The 17,398-nt window shown below is 53.0% G+C and overlaps 1 protein-coding gene across 2 annotated transcripts in view; it reads left to right on the top strand.

Moving 5' to 3' along the window:
• LOC144735101 (uncharacterized) overlaps window positions 1-17,398 on the top strand; it is a 60,523-nt gene that overhangs the window by 25,990 nt on the left and 17,135 nt on the right. For both annotated transcript variants that reach the window (XM_078617511.1, XM_078617512.1), the window contains exons 2-3: window positions 7,371-10,217; window positions 16,198-16,332. In XM_078617511.1, the coding sequence (XP_078473637.1) occupies window positions 7,409-10,217; window positions 16,198-16,332 (2,944 nt within the window). In that variant the 5' untranslated portion in view covers window positions 7,371-7,408. The remainder of the gene's footprint in view (window positions 1-7,370; window positions 10,218-16,197; window positions 16,333-17,398) is intronic.

Here is a 17,398-nt window from a genome sequence, read left to right as displayed (position 1 = left end):
CAGACATGGTGGCCTTGGTGTTCGCCACGCACACCAGTGTCGGTAATGGGGGGTTATTTGACCATGCTTCACCACACTGGTCAGTGCGGAATTTTGTGAGGTGGGGGGGGGGGTGTGTGGCCGGGACCAGTTCAGATATCATTCGCCACTGATGTTCGCCACTGGCCCGAATCGAACTCAGGTCGCTGGGTTCATGATGCCGTGTTTCTCGCATATTAAACGCCCAACAATACATGTGGTAAAGGCCAAAGGCGTAACCCTGCAAGTTGCTCGCCCCCGCCACTGCTGGCAGAAGAAAGACCTCCGCCAGAGGGAGGCCTAGAGGGGCTAGAGAGCATATTTTCCCCTCCTCTTCCATGCTGGTCAGACATGTTGGAACAGCTGGGAGTACCCACACTTTACCCCACCACGCGTGACCAGCTGATCGTGAGCCCGTTTGGGAGGCAGGGGGTGGGATTGTTTCGACTGCTGCGCCGCGAGATGGCATCGAACCCTGGTCGACCTCTGGATTCCAGTGGCCTGCTGACCACCACACCAGAGTACGTACATTCGTACGCTCAACTTCTTTCGCACCGCGCGTAGCCAACCGTGCCAATCGGAGGTGCGGGGGTTAGGTGGGGAGGAAGGACAACGAACTAACGCACGCGCAAAGCAGTTCGAAGTGGCAGCAGCAGCAGCAGCATCCCTCCCAACGCACGAAAAAGACAAACCCACCAACAAACTGTGGCTTTTCCCGTCCTTCATAAAGACCGCTATTATTGCGGCCAGCTTCATTCATTACGACTTGAATTTCTATAGTGAATCCACATGTCATCACTAATAACCCTCCTTGTTTAAGTGAGAGTCTTTTTTTGTATGCCAGCCGTGGCCAGACCCCGCGTGTCTGTTTCCTGAAGTTCGCCTCTTTTAATAAATTGAACCTTTGTTTGGCCAAAGTCTCCCCCCCCCCCCCCTTGGGCGAAGCAGCCTGTTACATTTATTGTTCTACGATTCGGTTTTAATTGCTTCCAGTTTTCATTCGCCCTCTCACCAGCGCCTGGCCACCGTTCGTTCATGCGGTTTCCGCAGAGAGAGTCGAGCGGAGGCGGCTGTCGGCATCCTCCTAACATCATCGACATCATCGTTGTCATCTTGTTATCGTCTTTAATGTACAATCATCACTGTCGTCGTCATCGTAGACATCGTCACCATCGTCATCATCATCATCGTTCGCACTGTCATCGTTATCATCATCATATCGATCATCACTATCATCATCATCACCATTGTCATCATCACCATCATCTTCATTAACGTCATCAGCGTTAACAAGGTACTATTTTATCCTAATTCATGGCAAATTCTCAGTGCCATCGTGGCAATGTGCCATTGTTTTTCATGGGCGCTTCGCTGGTGCGAGCATCGCCAATGCAGCACAGTCCTCCATAATAGAGGGTTTGTTTAGCTAGATCGCGTAAATATGTGCCGTTAAGCCCGCCACCACCAGACACAAGCAACTAGTAAGGTTTGTCACGTAAACAGAACGCGGCCAATTCGTTACTAGTACAGCACACCGGTGTGTTGGGGAGCTTGGTATGCTCTGTTTACGTGACAACCCTTACTAATTGGCTGTGTCGGGTGGCGGCGGGCTTAACGGCACATTTATATATTTACGCGATCTAACCCAAGAAACCTCTATTATGGATGATATTGGTCGCGAAAGCCTACAGTGCTGTCGGGTTATTTTCCCCAGCATATATATTGGCGTTAAAATCGGATCGAATCACCAGGCTGATCCCCAGTCTGAGTGAGTGACTGCACGGGAGAAAACCATCGCCTGCACGATCCGAGCAGGCGAGCGGAGAGATCCGTGTTTATCCGATCGGGTGAAGGAAAGCATACGGACCCAAGTTGTTTGAAAGACGTGGGTGGCACCTTGGGACGTGTGGCGTGGCGAGGGAGCGGCAGAACCGAGCGAGTGGGAGAGAAAAGGGTCAAGAGAGGTCACCAGGCGCACACAAAAAAAACGGCGAGCAAGCCATCGCCGCGCTGGGGGCGGTGTGCCCTGCTCTGCATCATCGTGAGCCGTGCTCAATCCGCTGCTAGATGAACGCCTCCCCAATCCGACGGGCCCTTGCTGCACACGAGGGTGACTTCGTCGCTCCATCTCCTCGGTTGGCCGTTCCCCTCGGACGACAGCGACGCCCGCCGCCGCATCCTCACCTCCTCTGTTCACCCAACAGATCGCGAGTGGCGGGGTAAAGTGCGGGTACCTCCCACTTATTGCAAGTGTGTGGAAGAGAAGGCCAAAAACACCCTCTCTGGAGGGGCTCCCCGGAGCTCCCTCCAGCGCAGGGTTGTCCCGCCAGCAGTCGCACGACCAAGCAAATCTCAGGGCTGCGCCTTTTACCGTCGTGTTTATTTAACACCCCGGCGGTGTGCAATGCGTGTATTAAATGCGCCGGATTACAGCGATGAACTCGCGCTTTGCATTTATTTATTAATTCCGCGCATACTGGCGCCGCTTTTTTCTCTCCCAAAACAAGCAAGCGCACACACACGCACGCAAAAAAAAGCGCCACTCCGAAGCGCTGTGTGGGGAGAGGTGGCTTTTCGCGCGCCGTTAGGGACACGCGCTCCCTCCCTCGCTCGCTCGCTCCCTCGCTCCGCCACTCCCGCTCGCAGACTCGCCCGACTGATGCCCATTCACAAAACCCGCCCGGGGGGTAGGCGGCGGCGGCGGGGGAGGCGGCGGGTGCAGAGCTCGTCGAGAAGACAGCAAAGCGCGATTCGCGACCACCCCGCCCGCCCGCCCGCCAACCCGCGTGGACGGGGGTCGAAACGTCTCCAATCGGCGCGACTCTCCCCCACGCCGTACCCCCCCCCATCCCTCGTTCCGCGGACTAATTTGCGCGGAAACGTTCATTGCATGCAACAACAAAAATAATAAAGACGCGACGCGGGCCGCCGTCGTGCCTCGCACGTGTGCGCCGCATGCGAGACCGGGATTTTTCACCGCGATTCCTGGAATTTGTTTTTATAGTTTTCTTTTTGTTCACGGCGCGATTTTACACGTCCACGCACGCACGCACACGCACGACTCTGCCGTGCGTCACGAGCATTGCCGCGGTTTTGTTCGTCGACGCCTCCGCGATGCAACGGCTCGCACACCGGACTTGCAATCCAGAGGGTCAAAGGTCACGGTTCGATCTCCCGGTGCGGTAGTTGAAATAATGGGCAAGTTTCTTCAATTTCTATCCTGCAGCAGTGATGGGTGCGATGTACTTGGACGCTCGGCAGATTCCCTATGGTGGGGTGTAAAGTGTGAGGACTCCCACCGAGATGCCTGGCCAGCGTGCACGAGTGGAACAAAAAACCCTCCAGTGAAGACCCTTCTGACAGCAGTGGCGTGAGAAGGAAATTGCAGGGCCGCGCGTTTACCGTTATAATTACCGTGTGTGTGTGTGTGTGTAAAGAATGTGAGTGTGGTTTATTTGTTGAACGGCCAATGGACGCGTTGTCCTTGAGCGAAATGTCTGTGGAGAGCGCGGGGATGAGTCTGCAAAAGCCGGGCAATCACTCGCTGCTCTGCCACTCCGATGCCACCGGTCAGCTGGGCTGCCACGAATTAAATTTGTCGTCCTACCAGAGAGAAACGGATGCATCCTCAAAGTTAATTCCATTCATTCTCCCGTAAACGCTCACTGTCGTGAATACAACATCGATGGGGTGGCGGCAGCGGTCAGAGGACTGCGCTGTGACGCCGGCAATCGGAGTTTGTTTCCCGGCCATCGGTGGCGAGTGATATGTGAACCGATCCCTAGGCCCCCCCCCCTCCCCCCGACCAGTGTGGTGAAGTATGGGTCAAACAGTCCCAATGGCCAACAACCGTGGGGATGACTTCATCCAGGCGTGGGGGGATGCCTCTGGATTGCAAGTCCAGTGTGGCTTTCGATTGCAAGTGCAGGGTTATGACCATTGTACCACCACGGTAGTAGCAACATCCATAAAAAAAAATTGCACTCTGGAAGTAGCGAAATGTGAAATCTGCAACATAGAATATTTTTTTGTTTTGTTTAAACGCTGGTTATATTACCAGTCTTATCACGTTGTTTACACATGAAGAAAAAAATTGGCCGGCATTCCAAACATGAATGCCACATATCATTTACAGAATGCCCCTTTTGTTGGCGGCTCTACTCTTGGCAGGATTCGGAACTATGTACAGAGATCACTGGGGACTCGACAGAGGAGGAGGGGTTTAGTGTTGCCGAGAACTCTCTGCGTCCTTGACGTTTAATCGTCGGCGATGACACGGACCCAGCGGTGGCGCGCACCGTCGCTCGTTGCAGAGGTTCGCGGTTCGAACCCAGCGGCTGCCCTCATTATAACAGCGAAACGTCGGACATCATCCCGAAGAAAAATAATACAATTATTTTATTATGTTTTATTTTTATTATTTTATTATCTCCCTTCTACGTGACTTTACCGAAAGAACCAAGAAGATTTACGCAATTCTTACAGCGCAAGTCCAGCACAAGGGCGCTACGTTTCACAGACGAGTGCACGTTGCCAGCAGGTGGCGAGGTGGCTCTGTGGCCTTACCAAGTTGCTTGATTTGCGAATAATTTTCTTTCAAAATTGGAAAGCGCGACGCCTCCTCCATTTCCAACCAAAGGTCACGGAACACTTTAAACGTCCACTGTACTGGCAGTGGTGCACAAATATCAAATCTCATACGGCATATTAATTTGTATGCCTCAGACGTGCCATGGGAATGTCGAATGGCAATCGCCGATTCTCTGAGCCGTGAACGGAAGTTGAGCATCGCCCCACGCTCGTTTTGATTGACACGAGGAGGTCGTGGGAGCGACGACATATTGTTTAGACCACTACTCGGTGAGCTACGGCCACCTGAAAAATCGATTCCGGGCCATGGCTAATATTGGCGGCGAGTGATATCTGAACCGGTCCTAGCGTGGGGGAAGGAGGCCTTCGGTTAAGCGCACTGTGCTTGTGATGCAGAGGTCCCCAGTTCGTTTCAATCTCCAGGCGAGGCAGTTGCAATAAAGTGCACGTTTATCAACCCTCCCCCCACCATCGCCCCCACACCCACCACCAATTCACGGACTGGCACTGACCAGCTTGGTGAAGTACAAGTCAAACAACCCCTTTGACCCTTGACCGACTTGGAGCAGGGAGGCCTTCATCCACAGTGGACTGACAACAACAAAAACTTTAAATGAATTGGGATCTCCTGTACCACGTGGGGCTGCTACGAACACAATGTGCAATAGTTGTCTGCACGCGAAAAAAAAAACAGATTGCGTTGTTCATCTGCGTGAACAGAAGGTCCCTTGTTTTAAAAATTCTCGACCTGCACTTGATGTGATCTTATTACCTTACGTGCAATATATCCCTGACCAATGTAGCATGGTCTTGTCCTCGATGTAAACATTGCCGTCTGCCTTATTAATTTGAACACTCGTAGCTCCGTGAAGCGAAACGTCGGACGTCGTGGCGAACAAACTACGCAGTCGAACCGCAAAACGCATCGGAGAGCCATAAAGTACAGCACAACCGCGACAAAACCAGAGCGGTTGAAATGTTCAGTCCATTAAATCCACTGCTGGATGGAGGTCTCCCTCCCCACGCGAGGACCAGTCCCGATATCACTCACAACTGACATTAGCTGTGGACAGTCACAGAGACAATTCGGTGAGGTCATGAGTGCCTTGTATAGGCAGCCCTAGATCCAGTTTGTATTAAAGTTTTTGACCAAATTTTTCACGGCTTTTCTCAACCCACCGCCGGATGCAGCCCTCCACGTGCGGCGCCAGTCGTGTCATAGTGGCTGTGTGACCATACTTCAACACACTGGTGGGGAACCGGGCGAATTACCAGCCGCACACTCACAGACGGCGGGGAATTCAACTCGGGCTGCCTGCAGTCGTTCGCAGCGCAGTGTGCTAACTTACCCCCCGCCCGCGTCACCGCTCCCAACCCTCTCGCTTGAGTTGCATTAATTGACTTATTGCACATGCCGGCCATTTTAATACGATTGCGCGCAGTGACAGCCGCGTCTACCACTGCCAGCGCAGTTTTTTTTTCTTCTGAGCGCCTTCCGACGCTGAACGGGGCAAGAAATGTCGCAGTGTTTTTTCCCAAAAGTGGCGCAAACTAGTGAAAGCGCGGCGACCGCTACCGTTTAGCCCGGACTGAATGATTTTTTTTTGGTCAACGCACGTGCGCGTGTGCTTGTGTGTGCGCGTGTGTGGCTCAGGCGGTGGCATAAGCGGCTAGCGCGCCGCGCCACGGACTCAGCGACCCCGCATTCGATTCCCGCTCACGGCCAATAACAGTGGTGAATGTATGAAGCGGTCCCGGTTCTCCCCTAGGTCAACTCAGCCTTAAATAAGTAGCGGGCGCGGTGTGTAAACATCAGCGTTGTTGGCACCCCCCCCCCCCCCCCAGAATTCATAGGTGCTCTCTAACAGCACTTGCCCCAACAGTCTGTTGAGGCTGTACGGGGGAATCTTGGCCCTTTTGCATGCGCGAAAGATGTTCAGGATAATTGTGCACGCGTGCCTGCTGCCCATCAAGCGTGTGTGTACATGTGCATGCACAAAGCACAGTGTGTTTATTTTACATCGCGGCCGCAGAGTGCAGACCCAGAGGGTCGAAACAGCAAGCGGCCAGTGACAAACCCCCACCACTGAAAGGTGCAACACAGATCAGAGTGTAGCGCGTTTCTTCGCGGTCCAGAAGGAGTGGTGGGAATTCCAGGTTATTGTGGCAAAGACCGGCCTCCCCATATAGGGCAAGCGGTGAGTGACGGTGGCCTTAATCTGTCCACCTTTGATAAATTATAACGATGATGGGCTCAGTTGCTTCGAACCAGGGTGTGAACTCATTCCTCTGTGATTAGGGGCCCTGATGCTGTAATGAGTGAGCTGTCATCTTCGGAGTGTTGTTTATTCAGCTTGCGGCTTATTGGGTACAGTATGTGGTACATATTGATTTGCGTTATTTTTAGCGCGACAGAGGACGTTATTTAATTTTCAGCACGAGACAAAGCGTGAAGTGAATCGTCTGGATTATCATGTGTATCATCACATCTTGGAGGGGTAAAAGTAATTTGAGATAAATTACAAGAATGCTTAAAGCATCTTCACCACTTCTTATTTTAACCCTTCGCCGTCAACTGATTTTCCCCACCGGTTCCATTTTTTCCACTGCAAAATGCCTTTTTGGATCGAAACGGTTCTAAATTGGCTTGGACTTGGACACGGTTCTGTCGATCTATTCCCATAAGTTCCATGTTTTGTGTGCGCAGTGCGAATGATAACTCTTCTCTCAAACATCCCTTCTCCTCTCTCTTGTCCTTTTAGGCATGTGCACTGGCTAACCACAGCATCTGGGCAAAAGCATGCCAGGTGCATCCTTACAGCCCGTGCTCTCAACTCCGCACTCTCACCTCAGGGACCTGCAGGGAAGCATCAGCACTGGCAGGAGCACCTCCAGCAACACCAGCAGCCGTGCATTTTGCGAGCCGCAGCAGCCGATGGAGGGCGGCTCCGACGAGAACTTGAAAGCGCTGAGATCCTCGGCGATCGGGGGCGGTGGCGGCAGCGGCGGCGGCTGTGGCGTTGGCCTCGGCATCGGTGGCATCATCTTGCCGGGCGACAGCGGGCAGCCACACTCCGCCCCGCGCAAGCTGCTCAAGTACCCGTGCGGCATCTGCGGCAAGCGCTTCCGCTTCAACAGCATCCTGTCGCTGCACATGCGCACGCACACGGGCGAGAAGCCCTACCAGTGCCCCTTCTGCGACCACCGCGCCGCGCAGAAGGGCAACCTCAAGATCCACCTGCGCACCCATCGGGCCGGCGGTAACAATGGCGGGAACAACGGCGGTAGCAACAGCGGTCACGGCGGCTGCGGCGACGGTGGACCCGCTTCGGAGGTCGTCCCCCTCTCCGGGTCTCCGGCGTGCGACGGCGCCGCCGTTCGGAGCAAAGAGGCGGAGCGGCTGCTGAACGAGCTCCGTGAGCGCGCCATCCTCCGCGAGCGGCAGCTCAAGAGGGCGGCCGCGGTGCCCGCCGGGGTTTGCGGCGGCGGCGGCACCGTCGGCGGCGTGTTGGTGTCGCCGCAGGTGCCGCCCGTTGTCGCCGCACCGCCCGGTCGCGCCAGGCTGGTGGGCGCCGCCGTTAAGGACGCTGCTGGCGGCGGCGGCGGTGTTGGCTACGGGCTCGGCCGAGAGCTTGGCATGAACGCGATGGTCGTGGAGAGGGAACACGGCACGGGGAAAGTAGTGGCGGCGGCGACGACGACGGTGGTTGCGGCGGTGGTGGCAGCGTTCAAGTGCCCGTTCTGCCGCGGCAAGTTCCGCACGCAGGAGGAGCTAGAGAGGCACCAGCGCATCCTGCACCTCCCCTACAAATGCTCGCAGTGCGATTTCGCCGCAGCGCGGGAGACGGACTTGCTGCGGCACCTAGAGGGTCACAACGGCGTCGTCGCAGCCGCTGCCGCCGCCGCCGCCACCGCCACCGGCACCACGGCCACGGAGAAAAGCGCCGAGACGCGGGGAGCCCCGGCAGGTGCCGCCGATGAGCAGACGTGCTGCGGAATTTGCGGCCAGCGCTTCGCCCAGGCCTGGTTCCTCAAGAGCCACATGCGCAAGCACAAGGACTCGTTTGAGCACGCCTGCGAGGTGTGCGGACGCCGCTTTAAGGAGCCGTGGTTCCTCAAGAACCACATGCGCGTGCACGGAGGCGGCGCCGGCGGCGGCGGCGGCGGTGGCGGTGCGGGGAGGAAGCCTGCCGACGGCGACCCTCGCACCGCCACAGTGAACGGCGTCGCGCAGGCCATGCCGTCCGTGTCGGCCAGCGCCTACGCGGCGTGCCACGCCTGCGGCTCGCTCTTCTCCAACAGGAGCAGCCTGCTGGCGCACAGCTGGTGCCACCACGCCGCCCCGCGGGACAGAGCCGCCACCGCGGACGAGGAGGAGGAGGAGGGGGCCACGGAGTCGGGGTGGCACGGAGCCGCGGCGGCGGCGGCCTCCAAGGCCGGTTTCCTGCAGACGTTCGGCCTGCTGCCTCCCGTGGCGACCGGGCGAGGCCCCAACAAGGGACCCATCCCCGAGCTGAACCCCATGAACAGCTTCCAGGCGTGGCAGCTGATGACGACGGGCGCCATAATGGAGCCGGCGTGCGCCGCGGCGACCTGCGAGGAGGAGGGCGTGGACGACGAGGACTCGGGCGACGGAGCGGAGCCGGCGGCCGAGCACAACGGCCCGGCGCTCGCCGGCGCGCGAGCCAAGATCGTCCTGGCCACGAGGGCCAAGCGCAAGCCCGACATGCTGAGGGCCAAAGAGCTGAACTCGAAACGCCCGCGGTGCCAGGACGTCGCGACGGACAGCCGGGGCGACGAGCGCGGTGCGGGAAAAGCGGACGAGCTGCCGCCGCCGCCACCGCCGCAGCAGCCGCCATCGTCGTCGCCGCGTTTGGAACCAGTAGAGGAGCCGCCGTCCGTGGACGCGGGTGAGGAGGCGTGTGCCGACGAGGAAGTCGCCGTGCTGCCGTTTTGCGATGAGGTGAAAGCAGCCGGAGGTGTGGAGAGCTCTGAGAGTGAGCAAAGAGGCGAGAGTTTGGAACTGCAGCTCAACAGCTTGATTGAGAAGCTTCGCATTAGCTCTTGCGACAACGCCGTCTGCAAGGCCATCTCCGCATCGGAGGACAACAAAAACACGGCGGATGAGGAGGAGGAGGAGGAGCCAGCGGAGGAGGAGGAGGAAGAAGAAGAAGAGGAAGAGCAGGAGGAGGAGGAAACTTCACCGCCAAGTCAGGGTTTTGATGCAGCTTCAGACGAGAAGGCAGCCTCACAATCGGGAGCCGCCCTCCGGGATCCAAATCTCCTGGGAGGAGAATCGGCGGGACGCTTGGATCGCGACGCGGTGACCGCGGATCTCGAGAGCGGGAACGAAATACCGCGGCTGCCGAACCGGAGAGAGGGCGGCGCCATCGCGGACGGTGACGCGAGGTCTTCGAGCGACGAGAGCCCGGAGCGCGGAGGCGAGGAGACGCCGGGGACCAACCCGGGCTCCGACGGGAGTCGCCCGGATTCGGCGAGCCGAGCCAGCACCCCGGAGTCGAGCGGCGTTGTCGCGGCCGCGGAGATGGAGCCGGATCAGTCGGAGAAAGAGGAGCGCAGCAGCCCCTGCCGTGTCTACACCGCCACAGGTGAATCGCTCGGTCAGTCGGTCGGTCGGTTTATTTCGGATGAGGCTCAATGAGCTAAAACGATCTTTTTTCAATGGCAACAAATACTAAAGCGGAGGGCACTTTAACAAGCAGTAGATTTTCGCGACCAATATCATCCATAATAGAGGTTTTTTTGGGTTAGATCGCGTCAATATAAATGTGTCGTTAAACCCGCCACCACACGACGCAGCCAATTAGTAATGAACCTTACTAATTGGCTGTGTCGAGTGTTGGCGGGTTTAAGGACACATTTATATATTTATGCGACCTTACCCAAAAAAAACCTCCATTAGCAGAGAGCACGTACCCTGGAAAGGGAGAGCTTCATCGGTCTTGTTCAGCTTTTGTAACTCTCATTTCACCCAGAGGGGATGCTGCCACAGTGGTGACCTGCAAGACAAAAAGGTCGCCGGTTCGGCAGTTGAAACAACGGTGCGAGTTTCTACATCACGTTGTGACGCACGTACACACCGCTGCCCCCAAATCAGACGGGTCCCCGCCGAAAGGTGTAGGCATACATTTTTTGTTTTAATAAGGGTGAGGGGGTGAGGAGGGGTGGCAGGGATATAACCCAGAAACGCACATAAAAAATTAAGAAAAGAAAAACATAAGACGTGAACTGGATGAATAATTAACATTTTTAAAGTGGCGCATTTCTATCCGTAGATCTCAATGCGTACCGTGTATGGAAAGCAGGAAATTAACAGAACCTCCTGGGTAAACGGCCAGAACTGTGGGGTAAAGGCCAGTTTAAAGAAGTGAGTTCTCAAGACAGACTTCAATAGGTATTAGCAAAGGCACAAAGCGTTGTTCCACATCCCGATCACCCCAGGAACAGAGCCTTGACCTTGGGAGTCCTCAGAAGAAGGCAAATCGATGATCTCCGGGACCTCGTTGGAGAGTGAATGTGGATCAGTTCCTGCAAATATTGCGGAGTTAACCCGTTGAGAGCCGAGTAGGTCAGCAGCAGATTCTAAAAGTCCACTCAAGTTTTGACTGTGCTCACATAACCTATGTGCCCGGGATGCAGGTTAGGCAATTAATTGAGTAACTTCCCTTGGCAGTCACGGGCGCAGATTTGTGCGAGTTTCCGTGTCAAATGCAGTTTAAATGTACTGTATCGTGTGCGCTGAATGCCAATTTTGTTAGATCATCACATCTACAGTTTGTTTGTGAGGAATAATGGTTGGCAACACTCGACTGGCCATTCAGAGGTCGCCAGTGCGTCCCTCGGGGACAAAAGGGAATATAAAATGAATAATCGTGATGGCGAATAACACGAAGGTAAAGGTGCAGCTAGGCAATTCCTTGCTTACACCACTGCCGTCAGAAGGACCTCCCTCTAGTGACCTCGCCAAAGGGGGTGCGTGGCCTTCTTTCCCACGCTGGGCCAGACGTCTTGGCATATAGGCGGGGAGCACCCACAGTTATCCTCACCACTTGCACCATTGTTTTTGAGTCAGGGAACTGACTCGAATTGTATCGCGAGTGCGGCGTGCAAACCGTAGCGCCATGGCAACAAACCACGGTGGTCCCAAAGAAGATCACTGAAAATAAATGGTGCGCTCCAGGAATCTTCCCCTCCCCCCCCCCCCGAATAACGGCATATCCCACCACCAATATACCCAATTGTGTGTCTGTGGAACGTGGCATTTGTTACGAGGTCTTTCTCGGAAAAATTGCACATTTTGAATATATTTTACGTGTAACCTTTTAATAAATATACGCTCGCCAACCGAGTGTTTTTAAAACAATCCTCATTTGTTGAATCTAGACTTGTGACCTTATAAAAAAAACATGCATACGTTTAAAAGGCCTCCAATTTTCACGTGAATGTTTTTTTGTTATACTTAATAATAATGCATTATTTATTGAGCACATAATCCTCTTTAAATTGTGAGACGTGCGTGTGTATACAATGCATCAGGGCGGAGTACCACGCAGACGCAGGCTGCCAATGCAGTTAATTTTTATTTTTGTTATTTCGTTATTTCGTTCCCAGTTGTTTGAGCTCATGGCATGAATAAAGAATTGCTGTGAAGCATTTCAGCAGAGGGCGTGTGCAGGACGCACGCCCATAAGCCAGAAGGGGATGATCATCGATGGCCAAGGGTAGCGATTTGTATAGCGGCAGCCAACGAGCGGAACGCTTCTCGACCGTGGGAGATGGAGCACCGAAATCAGTTTGTGTGCGGGCATTTCGGCGGATGGTTAAATTGCGGGCTAGCGAGTGGCGGTGGCAGTTTTTTTCGGGCAAGACTTCGTCCAACAGAACATAGATCAGGGATGACGATGATGGTGACGATGACGATGAAATCGATGATGGCGTGTTGCTCAACAAATTGCTTCTGGCAAGGCTTCACCATCCCATGTGTCCACATGGCACCCAACCTCGACAGTGTAACGTCCTCGGAGGTCAGCATTTCAGAGTCAATGGAGACTTTTAAGCCCCAGCTGAAAAAAAGGCCATTTCTCTGTCTCTCTCTCTCTTGCGTTTTTATTTATATCTCTCTCTTTCTCCAGCCTCTCTCTCCCCAGTCATTCCCTACGTATTCCTCCCTCTTTTGCATGCACTGCGTTCCGAGATATAATATTGAAGGGGGTGACTTACATATCAGTCATCATGATTATTATTCATGTTGGGGGCCGTGGTGACGTCAGCGCCACTGAGCGCCTGGTGCAGTGGCTCGCACGCCCGCAGCGTGCGATCTCTGGCCACCTGGGTTCGATCCTCCAGCTGTCGATCAAATCAGCGGAAGTGCTATCCGAGTCTGTCCTGGGTCTACTCTGGGTTTGCATGCGTTACGTAAGAGCCCTTGTGTGTCAATCCACGCGGGTCACGGGGGGGGGGGGCGGGGGGGGGTGGCGATTTGTCCACGTATCGCCACGCTGCTCAGTGCGGGCCGCTCAATGAAGGTGCGGAGCGTGCGTGCTTGAGAACACACGAGCAGCAACGACGGCGTTTGCGGCACACTGCTGTCCTCACAGCCACCGTGTGGGCAAACGTGGCCTTCGATGAGCACGTGATCGGTTCACGCTGTACAGACATCAGCACTCGGGAGACAAAGGTGGCAGGGGGGGGGCGTGGGATGCTGGAAACAACCACCATCACCACCACCTTCTCACTCGCCTTACTCGCTGCTCGCAAAACCAAGAACTTTGCCCCCTTACGGTCAATAGCGGCTGAATGGATTGCTGCTCCCTTAGTCCCTTTGTATTTTTGTTTTCACGTATGTCTGCAAACGTCCTTGCGCGCGCGCTTTTGGGCACAGGGTGAGCACGCGGAGAGATTAACTTCGGCTTTATCCCGATTAGCCATATGGTTCTATCTCGGGCGTTCCAAAGTGCATGTACGTCAGGTGTGGCTGGTACACGTAATTGAATTAAGGTCTCTCGGTTATTGCTATTCACGTTCAATCTGTCGGCACGCTCTGAATCCAGGCTGCCACCCACCCGCCTTCTCTCTCTCTCTCTCTTCAGCGTAATCCCCGGTGCTTTTAATGCAGCAACAACAAGAAAAACAACGCGCACACAGACGCAGCAGCAGCAGCAAAAAAAACGCATTTTTAATTCCTGCTTTAAGAAGCCCTCCCATTAATCAGCACGCTCAGGAATGCGAGTCACTAACACGAGTGTCCACTCGTGAGAAATTGTTGAACTAAATCGTCAAGGTGTGAAAAATGTTGAGCACCTCCCCCCCCCCATGCATAATTCAGAATTACAGTAATGTGCAAGATTCCGGCTACAATCACCAAGTGAAAAACCCATCCGTCAACACAAAATGTAATAAACTTTGTCCGCAAATCACGCCACGTGACAAATGGGGTGCCGCAGTATCCCCCAGCTCAGTCCGGTTCATCTTGAGATTAATGCCCCGGAGAGCTTAATATGGTTTACGGAAACGCATTTGGTGCAAAATCGGTCTTTTTGTTGTTGTTGTTGCTGTTGTTGTTGCTGCTGCTGCTGCGCGCACAACACCGAGCTGATAAAGAGCTGCTGCCACTGTAGCTGCACGGCCTGGAGTGATGGGCAACCTCTCTGCCGGCCCTTGATTTCGCTGTCTTCCTGCGTCACGTATTTCTTATCTCTCCGCTTGCCTACCTTCATACCTGTTGCCTGCCGACATAGAGTCAAGAGCCACGTCATGGGATGGTTCTAATATCACTTGACACCGCTGCTAGTCGTGGCCGGGGATCTAACCTTGGTCGCTGACCGCTGCACCACCGCTCTGCCGGGTGTTCGCTGGCGAATTTTGGCGAACGCAACTAACACACGAACGGATCTATGGGAGGAATTACAGAATGATTAAAAAAAACAACCCAATGTTTGAAAAAGACGAAAGTACGACATTTTTGTCGTGCTTGTGGCCTTGTTATCTCTGAATCCAACGCCCACCGCCGTTCCCTGCGATTGTCAAGGAATGCTCACTCTGACAATTTGTGTGTGTGGGGTTGTGTGTGCGGATGTGACTGGGGTTGTGTGTACGTGTCTGTGTGTATGGATGTGACCTTTGTCTGTGTGTATGGATGTGACCTTTGTCTTTCGAGTGGGGAGCGGCGGTGTAGCGGTTCGCGTGCTGCTGCGAATGAACCTGGCTACCCGGGTTCGATTCCCGCTCACGGCCAACACCAGGAACGATTATCTCAACCGGTCCTGGGCCTCTCCAAGGTTGACTTTGCCTCAAATGAGTAACTGCTGCGATGTGTAAGCATCGCCAGGAGGGAGACAAAGGCGGCCGGGCGGGGTGTTGCCCACCCACCCCCTCGTGTGACATGCCGGCCTTCATATGTGCCCGCTAACAGCACTTGCCCCAACAGTATGTTACAGGCTATACGGGGGATCTTTGTCTTTGTGTGTGGATATGACCGGAGTTGTCTGTGTGTGTGTGTGTGGATGTGACCAGATTTGCGGTAATGTTTAGAGATCCGAAAGGAATAACGTCGCGGCTATATATATATTTTTTAAAACAACGCTCCGCTAATGTTTGAAGACAGAGCTCACCCTGCTGCGGAGCGCGCCGAGAGCTCAGACCACGTGATGAAGGGCGAGGGGGGCTGCTCGAAATCAAGGAGGGACCATATTTGCCCGAGAATGGCTCGTGAATAATTTTGGATGCTCAATTTTCAGGAGATTAAAAAAAAACTTTTTTTTAAGAGTAATTGCCAACATTGATGCTGCGGGAACTTTTTTCTTTTGCGACATAAAGCCTGCTATTTCCACACGTGTTAAGAGCATTAAATGATTCGGAGTGCGATGACTAATGATAATTTGCAAATGAGTGCAAAACCGTATTTAAATACAAATGAGTTTAAAATAGCTTCAGACTTCTTTTGTTAAATGTTCCCACTTAAAAATGTGGGATAAAAGACTGGCTCTGAATAGCAAGTAATATGCCTCAATTTATTTTTCATGCGTTTTAACATTTACACGTTAATGAGTTCATCCTTCACTTTTGAAAATAACATATTAAACCATACTAAGTGTCAACAAACATGTTTGTTTGCGCTAACAGAGAACAATTAATTGAAATACATTTCTGTCTTTAAAAAATATATATTACAAAAAACATATCAGTGTAGTGTTTTATTTTTGTCTTTGTTGCAATCTTGTGATCTCAGAAATAAGTTCTTGGTTGTGTTTTTTCTTTCTCCAAAGTTCACTGAAAGGTCTGTCTTTAGTAACAGCACGAAACACTTAAAACAAATCTGTTTAAAATTAGATGTTTACATGAGACGTCCCAAAAGCATTAGCCCCGGTTTTTTTTTCATTTGTTAAAAGAAAAATTCTCAATGCATCTTGGCAGCTGGACAACCAAACATGAAACCACCACAACTAAAACTGAGAGTCGAACGCCTGGAGGGATATTTGATAGATGTATAATTTTTGGCAATTTCAAAACCGCTCGCCTAATTGTCTAATTCTCGGCCAATTAAAAATTAGCATTTCTTATGCCCTGCAGGTACGGCAGCCTCTAAAGTGGAAGGCCACGGTTCAAGGGGCAGAGGTCGCGGGTCAACGCCAAAGGACTGTCCGTTTTGTGGAAAAACTTTCCGCACGTCCAACCACCTCAAAGTCCACCTAAGGGTGCACACAGGTAAGGACGTGGAGCAGCGGTGTCCCTCCGGACAACGAGTTGGACGTGGCGTGCATGAGGCAGGGCAGCAAGTAGGTTGCAGACCAAACTGCGCGGAGCTTAAATATTTCTCGTTTTCTTCGGGTTTTTCTCCACGAGAAATATTTATTTTTCGAGACGTGTTTTTATTCCACATCCTATCCCTCACATCGTACATTGCAACATCCTGACCGTCGGGCCGATAGTGCCTGGGGCATCGACGGTATCAGGCACATCGGACTCATCAGAGCAGGCGGGAGGAGGGCGGTGGAAGGGTGCATGGACATTATTGTAATAAGAGTAAAAATGACACGTGCACATTTGGCGTCCACGCCGTTGTTATAGCACAAGGCTATCACGAAGCACTGTTTTACAGATAGGTATTGTCTACCAGTAGGAGGAAGGGTTGGGAGCAGGAAGATGTTGCTATTTAGGCTTCACCCAGTCAAATATTTTGCGAGCGATTTCCAACTGTAGCAGATTTAGACTGTGATGCTGACACACATACAACCTTCTGTTATATATATATAACAAAAATGTAACCAATGAATGATCCATTGATACTATCGACCGTGCACATTCTGTAGGATTAAACCGTTACGTACATCTTGCAAGCGCAACGAATTTTCGACCCCCAAACTCGTCAAAAGGGGAAAGAAATGAACTTTTCCGTGTAAACATACAGCCCTTTGTCTGCCGGATGAGGGCCTCCCCCCACAGCGTGACCGTCGTGGTGGTGTTTCGACCGTACTTCTCCACACTGGTAATTGTGGAGATAGCCATATGAGCATGGTACAGTACAACAATCGATTTTGCAGCATTGCCCTCTTCTAACCACAAATTGCCCTGCAGGCGCTTGCCACTCCTGGCCGACAGAGTGGCCCAAAATTCAGGACACACAGGGATATTTTATTTACTTAACAATACAATTTTTTATCCCAAGTTAGTATAAGAAAAATAATATTTTTAATGGAGGTTATTATTCTTCCTGTGGGGTCACCTCAAATCGGTCATTGACAAAACTCGGCTAAGAACCCCAAATTATTTG

The sequence above is a fragment of the Lampetra planeri genome, chromosome 54, assembly GCF_965212315.1.
Source record: "Lampetra planeri chromosome 54, kcLamPlan1.2.h2, whole genome shotgun sequence".
Taxonomy (NCBI): Eukaryota; Metazoa; Chordata; class Hyperoartia; order Petromyzontiformes; family Petromyzontidae; genus Lampetra; species Lampetra planeri.
This window is presented reverse-complemented; position numbering and strand designations above follow the sequence as displayed.